General features: G+C 43.4%; 2 protein-coding genes across 2 annotated transcripts; both read left to right on the top strand.

The window, feature by feature from the left end:
• Window positions 1–7: 7 nt before the first annotated feature.
• LOC134180131 (nuclear RNA export factor 1-like) lies at window positions 8–6,496 on the top strand. The gene is made up of 23 exons (XM_062647217.1): window positions 8–97; window positions 156–348; window positions 413–557; window positions 617–700; window positions 765–863; window positions 1,905–2,078; window positions 2,177–2,246; window positions 2,300–2,388; window positions 3,774–3,881; window positions 3,949–4,055; window positions 4,125–4,161; window positions 4,220–4,288; window positions 4,356–4,411; window positions 4,472–4,535; window positions 4,621–4,667; window positions 5,191–5,252; window positions 5,315–5,427; window positions 5,483–5,601; window positions 5,655–5,712; window positions 5,772–5,954; window positions 6,016–6,077; window positions 6,143–6,203; window positions 6,267–6,496. The coding sequence occupies exons 1-23, from the start codon at window positions 22–24 to the stop codon at window positions 6,306–6,308; spliced, it is 2,118 nt and encodes a 705-aa protein (XP_062503201.1). The 5' UTR covers window positions 8–21; the 3' UTR covers window positions 6,309–6,496.
• Window positions 6,497–6,959: 463 nt separating this feature from the next.
• LOC134179462 (uncharacterized) lies at window positions 6,960–13,265 on the top strand. The gene is made up of 10 exons (XM_062646360.1): window positions 6,960–7,539; window positions 8,010–8,349; window positions 8,422–8,500; window positions 8,570–8,606; window positions 8,668–8,724; window positions 8,810–9,018; window positions 9,095–9,239; window positions 9,426–9,515; window positions 9,571–9,708; window positions 9,761–13,265. Exons 1-10 carry the CDS (start codon window positions 7,183–7,185, stop codon window positions 13,025–13,027), a joined length of 4,719 nt encoding a protein of 1,572 aa, XP_062502344.1. The 5' UTR covers window positions 6,960–7,182; the 3' UTR covers window positions 13,028–13,265.
• The last annotated feature ends 144 nt before the right edge of the window (window positions 13,266–13,409 follow it).

The following is a 13,409-nucleotide window of genomic DNA, read 5'->3' as shown; positions in this document are numbered from 1 at the left end:
ATCCGGGTTCGCACAGACAAAATGTCTTACGGCGTGGACGCTCGCCATCGTATTAGAGGAGGACGGGGTGGCATGCGGACCGTATCAGCACCTAATGGTAATAATGTGCAATTTTAGGAAAATGCTATTTGGTTGAGGGGCCTCAATGGGTGCAGAAAGTGGTAATGGTTCGATGCCCTATCAACGGCGTCCTAACCAACGAGGCAGAGGGAACTGGAAGAAGAGAGGTGGAGGAGGTGGTGGTAGAGGATACGGCCAAGGCGTTATGAATTCGAGAAGCCGTCCAGAAGCAGCAATAGACGAGGAAGGCGATCAATTCATGGCGGACGTTTCACCTCCTCAAAGATTGTAAGAGAGAGAAGAGAACGACTGACGTGTGGTCGTTGAGAAGGCCTTTATCTTTGTCTTACAGTGCACCGTATCAGCGACAGCGTCGAGGTCAACGTCAAGTGAGTAGCATGGATAGTAGGAAGGACGTTGGTGTGAGGAGCAGACTCGGATTTCCCGGATCCGGTGGCTCGCAGGGAGTGAGGAGAAGCGGATGGAATAAAGTGACTGTACGTTTAATGTTTGCGTTAGTTGGTTGTGTTTGGTGAGATGTTGTTTGCTTGGTGAGATCCCTAATGGTGCTGTGCACAGTCAAGAGTGGCTGCTTCGACAGCTACAAAGTCATGTTTCAGAACCTTTCACGCCTGTGGAGGTTTGAACTCTAGGCTGTGCTGAATGGTTTGAATAATAGTGATTGATTGCATGTGGACTGTTAGTTCCACATTTGTGGAGAGCTGGCGGCGTTCTTTGTCCAGGAACAAAGAGCAGCACAAGAGCTGAAGCAGGTAAAAATCCGAACAAGAGACGGGTCAATGGTGAGCAGATTGTTCTAAATTTATGTACAAATGCAAGTAGAATTAGAATTCTTGATGTTATGTTTTTGTCATGTACTTCAAATTTGATGTCTGTTTTAGATAATGAAGTATATAATACCATTAGGTGATAGGAACTGAGCTGATAGTTGTAGGGACATGCTTGCTTGGTGGCTAAAGTCTTTTTGTCATCTTGTCTGCTGATACTAATGCCACAGAACATATTAAATGTGTTGTTAATGTATATAAACAAATCTTTACTATTTCTTTAGGTGTTCACTTACTTAGACAAACGTCTTTGCATTTACAAAACATTTGAGTTCGATTATTTTAATGATGTCAGGCTGTCTGTGTGTGTGTGTGCACGTGTGTGTGTGTGTGTGTGTGTGTGTGTGTGTGTGTGTGTGTGTGTGTGCGTGCGTGTGTGTGTGTGGTGCGATAGCTCAGTTGGTTAGAGAGTCATTTTACAGAGTGTTTACATCTGGGACCTTGAAGGGTTGCAAGTTCAAGTCACAGTGATGGCGAGCAATGGCATAATTTCCTTAATTTTTTATTAGCAAGAAACTAACACACATTTGCTTCTTTCGACTCAGTAGTATGAATGAGTACCTAGTTATTGACTGTGGTCTTAAGGGGCCATCGGCTGTGACGTGACATCAGCCACTGGAGTCCTGGTGAGACTTCGGGTGCTCACATCACAGTGGGCTTCACAAGTCGGTGCTCCTGCGAGTGCTTGGCCCAGCTCCAGGAGTTTGCTAGCGCAGGTCCAGAGTTCCCTGAGTAGTGCACAGGGCCCAGCTTAACAGCTGGGAGCGTGACCTTTGAGAGGCAGCTCGTGACATTTAGGATTTTAGGATTTTTTTAGGTGTGTGTGTGTGTGTGTGTGTGTGTGTGTGTGTGTGTGTGTGTGTGTGTGTGTGTGTGTGTGTGTTCCCACACGTGTACATGCTTAAACAGTTATATAGTAATACTGTATAGTAACTGTAACTTGTCACATTTGGTGCATGTCATGTTAATGAATGAATGTGTTTTGTATTTATGTAGTTAACAGTCAATGTGAAGCCATCATCTGGACCACAACATAGAGATGCTCATTTTAGTCAGACTCCTTTCAATCAGACCCATCGGCAAGTGGGAAACTTAGCCGAAGGAGCTGGTTCTATGGGATATGTAACACTGAGTGGGCAGCTAACACCTGAACAAGAAGAAGTACTCAAGGTAATGCATGCACGTGTGTAATATGTACATACAGACATGGATCGCAAATTGTAAATAGGTTTGGTGAAATCACTTTACACGTTGTTTGTTGCTTGTAGTTGGCTTTAGGAAATCGTTATAACATTACGACTAATGCACTCAACTTATCAGAGTTCTATTTTGATGAAGGTAGGAGGCAATATTCAGTTGTCATCCAGTTTTCTCGTATTCGGTCTTTACAGTACTGAAAGCACATGGAATGCGTGGCATTGTTAGTCGAGCAGATTTCCTTGACAGTGTCTTGAGAATTATTCAGGATAGTTGTTCTGAGGTAAGGTCTGCAGCTCTGAGCAGGGTGCTATGTAAGCAGATGTGTGTGATGTACGTAAATTTGTGGTTATGTTTTTCAGATAAATTCTTAGACTTTTGTATTGTTGTCTGTTGTTTGTAGATTTACCATTGCTGTGCCTGTGGTCTGTTTTGTGAATGTGTTTGGTGTTCTGCATAGATTAGGATGTGTATGGGTACATATGCCTGGATGCCATGTTTGTCTTTATTTGTGTACTGTCTGTCTGTCTGTCTGTCTGTCAATACATATATTTTCAAAGAACAACACTACTACATTCTAGTCTGGCCCAAACGGCCGACGCCATAATTTAACTACGTGCGAATGAAGAATGTCCCAGTCTTGCCAACTTTCTGCTAATTACGCTAGCATTACACCTTTGCAAAGCTACCGACATGCATTTACGCCACAATAACTTAAATTCATGACTGTTCTTTCTTTCGTCTTCGTCTATAGACTGGAGTGACAGGCGGTGTAGGAATTGAGCTGCCTCTGAGCCCCAACGTTCGAAGTGTTCGAACACTAATGGGATGCATTTGGAGGGGAGGCCCCAGACGTCCCTTTCTTTAGCGTATTTTTCTGATTTCTTGACCTCACGGGTAGCTGCGGCCGCGCCGTTTTCCTGAGCTGCTCGAGAGATCACATGTAGTGCCCATGGGTGGGCCACCAAGATGACCAGCTCAATGTCACAATCCTGTTGAGCGTCAAAGACAACCATGTCGGGGTGGTCGTTGCTATTAACGTAAAGATTCCTTGGTTCCCGCTGATGGGACATCTTCAAATGCTGTAGACAGTCGCTCCAAACACTAGACAATGTCTCGTGAGTCTATATTGGCCCACCGCCGGTCTTACATGTGAGAAGGTGATAGCCGTCTTTATGTCTTTGCCGCATTCGCACACAGGGACAACAGAACCGAGGGGCATTTCAAGACCCAACCTCATGCGTGTTGCTAAGCGAAAATCGCTGGGTTTTAATGCAAGCTTCGCAGAAGAAGGTATTGAGTCAAGCCATGCGCCTTCTCCAAGTCCCTGTAGTGACCTGAACCGAGCAGCTGTCTGTCTGTCTGTCTGTCAATCACTGATATTTGAACGTTTATCTATGATACATTTCACAATGTAGGGTACTGTCCAACTACTAGTATTGTTCATCAACTACACTAAGCTAAAATTGAAACTCGTGTAAAAAAACAAAGTGAGGACTACACTTAAAAGCTACAGTGTACAAGCAAAGCGTGTCTGTATGTCTGTCTGTCTGTCAAAGATCATATATTTCAGCAAGGAAGCTATCCAACAAAGCATGTCCGTTTGTCTGTTTGTTTGCCTGTCTGTCTGTGTTCATCTTTATTTCTAGATTTATGTTTTCATTGCAGCTAGTCTCACTTGATCTCAGCAACAACAGAATAGCTAATCTTGATGGTTGCATCAACATTAGTTCAATGCTTCCGAATCTACATCATCTAGGTCTCGCAAACAATTTAGTAAGATCTCACCAACCACATACAATAACAATAACACAGTTATAGACGTTTACTTTATTTTTATTAGTTGAGATCTGAGATAGAGCTAGTGAAACTCAAAGACTGTCCAAAACTAGTGGCTCTCTCGCTCGAAGGAAATCCTTTTGTCTCTCAGTTATCAAGCAGCTATGCAAGGCAAGTCACTAGCAACACACCAACATGACAACATTGAATGAGTAACCATTGTGCGATTATATTGTACAGCACAGTGCAGAGTCAGTTACCAAATGTGACGTCGTTAGTAAGTTTAAGTGACTGGCTTGTTTTGGAGGTGCCTACTCACTAATTGTATTGTGTAGGATGGTCAGCAGCTAGCTCCTAAGATTGGGTTTGATCTTCCCACAAAGACTGAGCTTCCTGAAGCCAAGGTGTTGTGTACTCTTTGATAAACATCATCTCTCAGTACCCTACAATTGTTGTATTGTATTTTTGTAGTCGAGTTTTGCAATCAACCCACAAATTAAGCAGTTTGTCTACAAATTTCTAGAAACGTTGGTTTGCTTGTTTTAATGCTAATCTTTTGTGGTAATAATTATTGTTGTGTTTTTAAGGTATTACAATCTATACGACTCACCAGGAGGGAGAGAAAAGCTATTAGATGCTTACACAGATGATGTAATGAAACCTTTTTCACAATTCTTATTCTACACATGCACAGACATTTAATACATATTATCTAAACGTTTTGTTCTTTTGTGAGGCTTTGTTTTCATTGGCTGTGACAAGCGTACAAGACAGGCATCACAAGTAGGCCATCTAATGTCATTACAGTAATTGTTCTTGTATAATTATTTGAACTACTACAGTACTGTGTCACTTTTTGTAAGAAGGCAAAACAGTTTCTGGGTGTCATCCTATTGTATGGTTGTTGTACGGAAAGTTTCTGTCTCTGCTTTTAGCATTTTCTGGCACCTTCTATTTGAGTTTAAACATGAACAAACATGCTTTGCCTTGCTTGAATTCAACAACTGTTAGCAGTATGTTGAGTGACAAGATTAGCCTGTTGACCACGCAGTATTGCAAGTTCATTGATAATAAAGAAATGGTGGAATTTGACGTGAAGGTAAAGCAGAAATGTGAAGGAAAGTGACTAGGACTCGGTACCTTGGAATTGAATATACCCGTCTGTCGCATGAGTTTAGGTTTCATACGAAACCAGAATCTGTACTACCTAAGATACAATGTATTGCAGTTAGTATTGATGATATCCTATTGAGCTGCACACACAGTGTGTGCAGAGATTGCTTTTATCTTTGGTTTATTTTTCTAGAGGACCGCCTGTAACTGAGTATTTACAGCATAGCAGAAATCTTCTAAGAGTGAAACCCGCACGTTGGTGAAATAGTGTCTATGAATGTGCTGCAAATCTCATGTCACCTCTGATTGACATTTAGAAAAGAATGAATTAATAAGGCGTGGCAGACTTCAGATCGCGTCACTTATTCATAAATTACCGTTAACAAGACATGATCTGGGCACATTTACAGTGGACATCGCCTTAGCAACAGTTAGCTCTTTTACATTGCGATGTTAGTGCGTGCTAGTTAGCCTATCTCGTACAGGCGACTTGTACATGCTTCACTGTTTGGGGACTGTTCCAAGAAACAACATTCGGCAGCAGACCTGTGGTCCGGTGCTTTTCACGCGTTTTTGTGTGTATTCCATCCGCACTAGGAAGCAAGTTAGTTGGATTATTGTGAGTCTAGCGTTTCACTGACAGTCATTTGCTTGAAGCCTGACCATTGTAAATGACCAACTCCATATACGAAATGCCACACCATTGCAAATGAAGGTAATATATTAATTAATTTTTTTCTTTTATCTTTATCTGACCTTGTGCTCAATCTGAAGGCTTTTGATCAATTGGGACCTGTTCCACAACCGTCGTTTGATCAGTCATCAACTAACGTCTTAGGAGCGCCTTCTGGACTTGCTGTTTCTGGGGGTCTTGTCTCACCAACAGGGTTACCAATAGCGGAACAGAAATCTTTACCTTTGGCTTCAACGGGGGGAATGGTTGGACTCAATCCTCAAGTAAGTTTAGTTGAGAAATTTTGAAACTCAAGAAAGTAGCGCGATTGCCTGGTTGGTGCAGCAACAGGAGATGATTATTCAGTTTAGTAAAGAGTCAGGAATGAATTTGGAATGGTCACAGAAGTGAGTCTCATGATATTATATGCATACTGTATCCGTAGGTCAATTATAATTTTCCTGCCTACTAGGTGTTTAGCGCAAAACAACTGGGTATATCTACAGTCAGCGCAAGCTTTCACTGTGCTACAGGTTGACCAAACAGATAACAGTTTCTGCGTGTTCGTGCATCTAATTTATTTTGATCTCTTACAGTCGAACTCCAGCATTCCACCGGAGGCTTTTGTAAAACAGTAGCTATTATCTAATAGAACACTACTACAAGAATGTGCTCAGTTCACCATCAACATCTGACATGCAAACGTCATTTCAGACTTCCCGTTGATTTTACTGTTGCCCATGGCTGCAAGTTGTTGCAAGCCGTGTGCTGTGTAATCTAGTTTGTAAATCTTCATTTCGTTAAAAAAGTATCAGATGTCAATCACCAGTGTGTGTCTCATCCGGGTCGTGCATTCCAATCCGGATTGTTTTACTGCAGTTGTCGTCGGATGCAGAAGCGCCGAATCGTCAAGCGGAAACCGTGCGGACAATGCGATCCGTGCAAAGTTCTAGAGAACTGCGGAAAGTGCGTCTTCTGTCTCAATCGTCATCTGCATCAGAAATGCGAGCTGAGACATTGCGTGTTGTTCAAGGTTCGTTCATGTGCGCTCTCTACGTACCTCCGGAATCGTCGTGCAAGGGAGGGCATTTGCGCGCATTGCAAATTGATTTCTAGACGACGCGCTTTCTGCTGCTGGGATAGGCTGGGAAAGGGACATGAATTATAGGGTCTAATGTACGTGTTACACAGTCCTATCAGACACGTGGGAGTTGGCGAGGGGCGGGGCAGCGACTGGTTTCGTCCATAATGGTTAAATATCGGGAAGTAGGGCGTGTCAACGCGTATTTCCTGTTTGTCATCGTCTGCTCTTTGACTGTTGGTGCCTGCCCATTGTTCGTACAGTCAATTCTATATTCCCGTCGTCACGTCAACTCACCGGTTAGCGCTCATAGTGCGAGAATAAACGGCGTATGACAGAGACAGCGCTCACTCGTGGTTATTGAAATCCAGATATTCTGCGGTTTCGCTGAGTCTCTCACTGTCTTGGTGATAATGTCAAGTGTTTGAGTCATGGATCTATGGCGTCCAAGTGACTGGAGCCGCTTGACTTCACCGTCTTGGGATTTCCAGGCCACAAATACGAGGCACGTACCTCCAACCAAACTGCCAAGTCACGAGACAATCTCGCGAAAACGGCGACTCGTCAATGATCCGTTTGATTCACGAGCAGACAAGCATGATGATGATGTTGAAGATGATGGCGTCTGTAGACGGTGGACGGGAGGTGTTCAAAATCAGCCGACGTGGTCGCCTTCGACTCTGATGCGTTCGTGGGGAGGCAACGCGACGATTGCTACGGGAGTCGGAGGTCGTTTGTTGCCCTATTTGCCGTCTCACCGTGTGGGTGTACACGTGGAGATCGAGGAGGTAGTTCTGCTGTTTGTTTGACGGTCGTATATCTCGCTTGCATGCATTTCGCCGACGTCGGGAATTAGGAAATATGAGTGTACTGTGTCGGTATGCGTCGGGCGACCGAGTGGAATGCTCGCTGGAGGGCGGTTAGCGCGATTTTCCTGCTGTAGGAAATGCTTGGTCTTTAGGGGTCAAGCCGCGTTGCAATATATTACACAGTAGCGGTGATCATTTGCCTACCGTGGGATATCCCTCCTTCATTTGACGCCTTGAACACGTACACGTGTCGGTAGTGGACCTAAAAGGTCGGTTTTACCTTACACTTTATTGTCCCGGAGTTTTGTTGTGTGTATGGTAAGCGTGCGTGACATTGTGGTTGAAGCACATTGCTGAAGGATGACTATTTGGAACTTGCAGTCTGATAGGTTTCAGTTAGTCCGTGTTGCTGGATATATGATCTGTTTACGTTGTGGTTGTAATTTCAGAAAAAGGGCCGGACTAAGACCGGAGATGAGGCTTGGAAATTTACCCCCAACCGGAAATTGTCAGAAAAGGATGAAGCGGGGAGCCATGTAGCAACCACTGAAAAGACTGATGTGGATGATAGCAGTAGCAGGGGCAATAGAGCGAAGCAGAACAAATCAAGCAATATTAGGAAAAAGGTCGTACCAAAGGTTATTTCAACTGTCTCTAAGCCAAAGAGGAAAACATACAAACCTAGAGCTGCAGCAACAGGGAGTTCTCCTTTGAAAACAAGTAGACCCTCAGGAATAGCTAGACTTCCTCCTTCTGCAAGAGAAAATATCCCTAAATGTGGATGTGAAGGTATGTATGATGGCATACTGTTTTAGGCCGACTTTAGGCTGATAGTGATAGTGGCTTCTTGCTGTGTTTAAGGGTCTGATTATGGGCCATATTACTCACACTTGGGTACGGCTTCCAACAAAGATGAACTTCGTCAAATGCTGCTAACTAGGTACACTTGAACATGCAAATGTTCCTCCAAGATCTGTTTACATTAGGAGCTTTTTAAACTGCTGTGTAGGTTTGGATGCTCCCAAACTCAATTGAGGATGGTGGAGGTTTCAGTTACAGAGTATATCTGACATGCTCGTTGCTGTACGAAGTTTGTGTGTTTTACAGGTAACGTTTACTGGAAGGGAAGCACTAACCAAGCAAGGCTGCCCTACTGCTAAGTGGGTATGTACGTACATGTGTGATTAGTAGCTAAATGTACCTTGTGTAACATCATGTAATAGTAATTTAATAAGATACTTTGTCGTAGATTATCAGGCAAACTGGGCCTGAGGAGAAGTTTCTTGTTGTGTATCGGACACGAGAGGGTCATAAATGCAGCACTGCACTTATTGTCATTAACATTCTGGCGTGGAACGGACTTGATTTCATCAAGGCTACTCATGCATATGACAAGTTGAGAACGATGCTGTCTGATTGTGGGATGCCGACAGAGAGAAGATGTAGCAAGAATGAAATGTACAGAGCTGCAGTAAAGTGAACTATTTGATAATATGGTACAGTACTATATGTGTGTACTCTCGTGGACCTACAGGAAGACTTGCAGCTGCCAGGGCGAAGATGTATCTGATTCCGGTGCGTCGTTTTCATTTGGGTGCTCGTGGAGTTTGTTCTTCAATGGCTGCAAGTTTGGTCGAAGCTATAGTCCTAGAAAATTCAAATTGGCTAACCAATCCAAGGTAGAGTCGTGTCTGGTTGTAGCCATACTTGTGTTGATTGATAAGAGCAATGAATTATTGTAATGTGTGTACTTGTGTTGATCGATAAGAGTAATGAATTATTGTAATGAGGAGAGCAGAGGTTGTAAAGGATGTAATCAAGGTTTTTGTTTATGTTTTGCATAAGTTTTTGTTTGTGTTGATTAGGAATCTGAGTTGGAGGATCTGATGCAGGACCTTGCCACTGAGGTATCTCCTATGTATGAAATGTTGGCTCCTCAGGCATATGCAAACCAAGTACAAGAGTGTAGCTAGTAGATTTGTTGGTGTATGTAACGTTCATTGACTGTAGGTCACAACTGAAGATGTGGCATCAGCTTGTCGGTTAGGGAAGAAACCTGGTCGGCCATTTGCTTCTGTCACTGCCTGTTTAGATTTCTCTGCTCATAGTCATTATGACAGACATAATTTAGACAACGGAGCCACTGTAGTAAGAAATTTGGTCTTGTGTCTTTGAGTGCCATAACTATGAGGTGTTTCAGGTTGTTAGTTTACTCAGTAGTTGTCACAAGTCTTCAGTTGACAATGATGAGCAGCTTCATGTTCTTCCTCTGTACAAGGCTACATCAGTGTCAGAGAGAGATCTACAAGGTCTCGAGCTGAACAAAAAGTATGAGACAACAGAACTGGGTTCAAGCCCTAAGCAACCGGAAGTCAGTCATGCACAACAGAGTGACGTGTCAACTAGTGGACATGTATGGGATGCTGGCATACCATTATTATGTAAACATGACTCTCAAGTGTCTGGGACTTCTTGTGGGATGGAGAGTAGAGAGCATCATTTGTCTCCTGTGAACAGTGATTCTTCTGGACTAGGAAGCAGTTTAGATAGTGTTGGTAGTGTGTTACCATCATTTGATGAGTCTGGTGTGCTGACTGACTTGCCAACATTGGGGGGACTGTCATATGATGACTATGGCTATGATGGTGACACGTCACAGGCCGAGTGGACCGACAATGCTCTCAGTCAAGATGAGACTCTCTTTCCTGAAATTTCGTTGATTGGATGTGTAGACAATGTACTGAACGACAAGACTCCTCCTGCGTCTGGTGATGGCTGCTCCATGCATCCTTCTGTAGAACCTTCTACTACAGAGCACAAGACAAAAGCGCTTTTGCTGCCAGATGATAAGTTGCCGGCTGAAGGTGTGGCTCTTGGTCTTACTCATGGGTCCTTACTAATTGAGTGCGCTAAGAAGGAGCTTCATGCCACAACTGCTCTCAAAAGACCAAGTCGATTAAACCCGAGTCGAATCAGCCTTGTGTTTTATCAGCATAAAAGTCTTTCTTTGTCTAATCATGGATGGGAAGAGGCAAAGGAGAAAGTGGCTGAATGGCAGAAAAGGAAAGAGGCAAGACAACTGGCAAGCAACAGTAACAACAACAACAACAGCCAAGGTGACAGCAGTGTAAGTGACAGTCATCGATCAAGCACACGGACAGTGCACCCTGCAAAGTCTCTTTTTCCTTTGAAGAAACCACAAAAAGAGTCTTTCATTGCTGTTCCTATGGAGCGAACATCCCTGCCTGAAAGTAAGTGGATATTGAGTGGACACGCCAATAGCAACTTACGTAATCTTGAACCTGGGTTGCCAACATGTTATCCCTTTCATCCTTATCATGTTAATTCATTGGGTTATCATCCAGCATATTCTACTGCATATGCTCAAGTTCAACCTGCAGTTTACACATCAACTCAACGTCCTGTTAACTTACCAGGTCGTCATGTAGCTTACCCACTGGCTCAGTATAGTGCTTTCCCTACAGCTCAGCTTAGTGATTATCCTAGAGCTCAGGCTGCTGCATACCCGTCTGCTCAACCTGTTAGCACACCAGCACAGTCTCCTGTCAACTTGCCGGGTCAGACTACTGCCAGTTCACTAGCTCCACAATATTACTTGCCAGCTCAGTATTCTGCCAATTTATCAAATCAGCAATTTGCGTACTCTCAAACTCAACATCCCACCAACTTGCCTTTGCAACGTGTTGCTTATTCTCAAGCTCAACCTTTTACCTACATGCCAGTGAAGCCTGTTGTTTACTCTCCAACTCAACCTCTCTCCAGTGTGTCAATGCCACCTGCTACTTCATCTCTAACTCAACCTTCTGCCAATGTGCCAGTGCAACATGTTGCCTACTCTCCAACTCAATCTTTCAACAACGTGTCAATGCAGCCTTCACATTCTTTAAGTCAACCTTTTGCCAATGTGCAAGCGCATTCTATTGCTTACTCACCAGCTCAATCGTCTGCTAATGTTTCAGGGCAGCCAGTTGCTTACTCTCCAACCCAACCTTCAGGAAATGTGTCAGTACAGCATACTGCTTGCTCTCCAACTCAGCCACCTGCCAACTTCTTAGATCAGTTGGTGGCGTACTCTCCTTCCCAGCCTGCTGCTTACACTGATGCAACTCCGTCATTTGCAAACTCACCAGTTCAACCAGTTGCCAGTCAGCAACTTCAGCATACTTCCCACCCACCAGCTCAACCTTCTGGATATTTTTCGGTTCAGCCTTCTAGCTACTCCACATTTCAAGATGCTGCTTTTTCTACATCTAAACCTGACAACTACCAAACATTTCAGGCTCCTGTGTATCAGCCAGTTTGTTCTACTGTGCACTCTTCAACTAATATGTCTGTTTACCATACAGTTCACTCAACTTCAGACTCATTGGTTGAGAATTCTGCATACACTTCAAATTGTCCTATTGGGCACAACAATGTTCATGTAACAACACCACATGTGCAACAGATGCCACTTCCTCTTCATCCACCCGCTGGCCATGACACGTCTGTGCTTCAGCAGACAATTCGGTTAGGACTAAGACAAGATGTTGGTGCTTATCAACCTCCTAGTTCAGTGCAAAGAAGTGTACAGCAGTACAGTACGAGTCGTTATTCTGACCTCAGCATGTCTTCAGACACTGACTCAGGAATGTCTGTTAGTGGTGGTAGTAAGCTTGGTGCTCTTGGATATAGAGATCCTGTTCGACACATTGATTACTCACAAGTATTCAACACAGCTGCCCAAGCAACAGCAATGTCATCGTTCTCAACGTCAGAAGAGACAACATCAGATGGTGACTTGTCACATTATGAAGGAAATGTATTGAGACATCAACGACGAGGAGTAGAGAATGGATTTCATAGTCAACGTAGCACCATAGCTCAACAAACTGGAGATAATTCATCTCATTCACAAATGCCATTGTGGGCTCCCAAGTCCCAGTGGCCGAGAAGCTTTGCTAACCATCGTCAGAGTACAAGCAGTTGGGAACAGCCACATGAAGTCATTAATAGACTAGATGACCACACTCAGTCAGAGTGTTTATCTTCGTCTTCAAACTCACAATTGCCTTGTTCATATGTATCAACTCATGTAGCTCATAGACAGTCACCACAGCTTTATGCTCAAAATTCACAGTCTCCAACATATGCTGCAAGCAGAAATGTGCATGCATCAAACAATGTTACAGGAAACCCACCACCCTCCTACACATCTCTATTTTCCTCTACCAACGTGCTATGTCAGCCTTCACACAGCTCTCCTCATTCTACACTGCAACAACAGACACACAATCCGTATTCGTTCTGCTTTGTGCCATCTGATGCAAATAAACTGAACCCTCGGATGCCAGGAGATGTTGTACCACTGAGGAATGATGTAGGATCATCAGTGACTGATACATATTCGAATTCATGTCCTAAACCACCATTTCGGTGCTCAAGTCATGTTGCATCATATTTGTAAATCTAATTTTAAATCTAATTTGTTTATCACAATAGTTGAAAGTTGTGCACGTTTTGATTCTTGCAATTGATTTTATTCTGTAATATGAAGAGCAGGCTTATTGATTATTTTAGGTTTGAGCATACAAAGTCATTGAGAGTAAGTAGTGTATCATTCACTCTTACACTTGATGAAAATTTTATCTTCATAATGCAACCTGTCAGTTTGATGAGAATAATAAAGTGTAAACCGCACAACATTGACTAGTAGTCCTCAGCCGGATTGTTGAATTCGAAGCATGTCTGCACGTGACAAGCACGCTTCACCGTTTCTTTGCCACTTCTGCTTAACATCATTTTGCTCAGCTTCTAATTAATGGCTTGACAGCATTCAACTACATGTA

This window comes from Corticium candelabrum, chromosome 5, assembly GCF_963422355.1.
Source record: "Corticium candelabrum chromosome 5, ooCorCand1.1, whole genome shotgun sequence".
Taxonomy (NCBI): Eukaryota; Metazoa; Porifera; class Homoscleromorpha; order Homosclerophorida; family Plakinidae; genus Corticium; species Corticium candelabrum.
The sequence above is the reverse complement of the archived record's forward strand: the minus strand, read 5'-3'. Positions and strand labels throughout refer to the sequence as shown.

Excerpts from the sequence above, each read along its gene's own strand:
- LOC134180131 (XM_062647217.1), top strand. The coding sequence starts at position 22 with ATGTCTTACGGCGTGGACGCTCGCCATCGTATTAGAGGAGGACGGGGT. Across the intron at positions 5,713-5,771 it reads CCACACCATTGCAAATGAAG|GCTTTTGATCAATTGGGACC; the intron begins GTAATATATTAA and ends CTCAATCTGAAG. Across the intron at positions 6,204-6,266 it reads AAGCTTTCACTGTGCTACAG|TCGAACTCCAGCATTCCACC; the intron begins GTTGACCAAACA and ends GATCTCTTACAG.
- LOC134179462 (XM_062646360.1), top strand. The coding sequence starts at position 7,183 with ATGGATCTATGGCGTCCAAGTGACTGGAGCCGCTTGACTTCACCGTCT. Across the intron at positions 8,350-8,421 it reads CCCTAAATGTGGATGTGAAG|GGTCTGATTATGGGCCATAT; the intron begins GTATGTATGATG and ends GCTGTGTTTAAG. Across the intron at positions 8,607-8,667 it reads CTCAATTGAGGATGGTGGAG|GTAACGTTTACTGGAAGGGA; the intron begins GTTTCAGTTACA and ends TGTGTTTTACAG.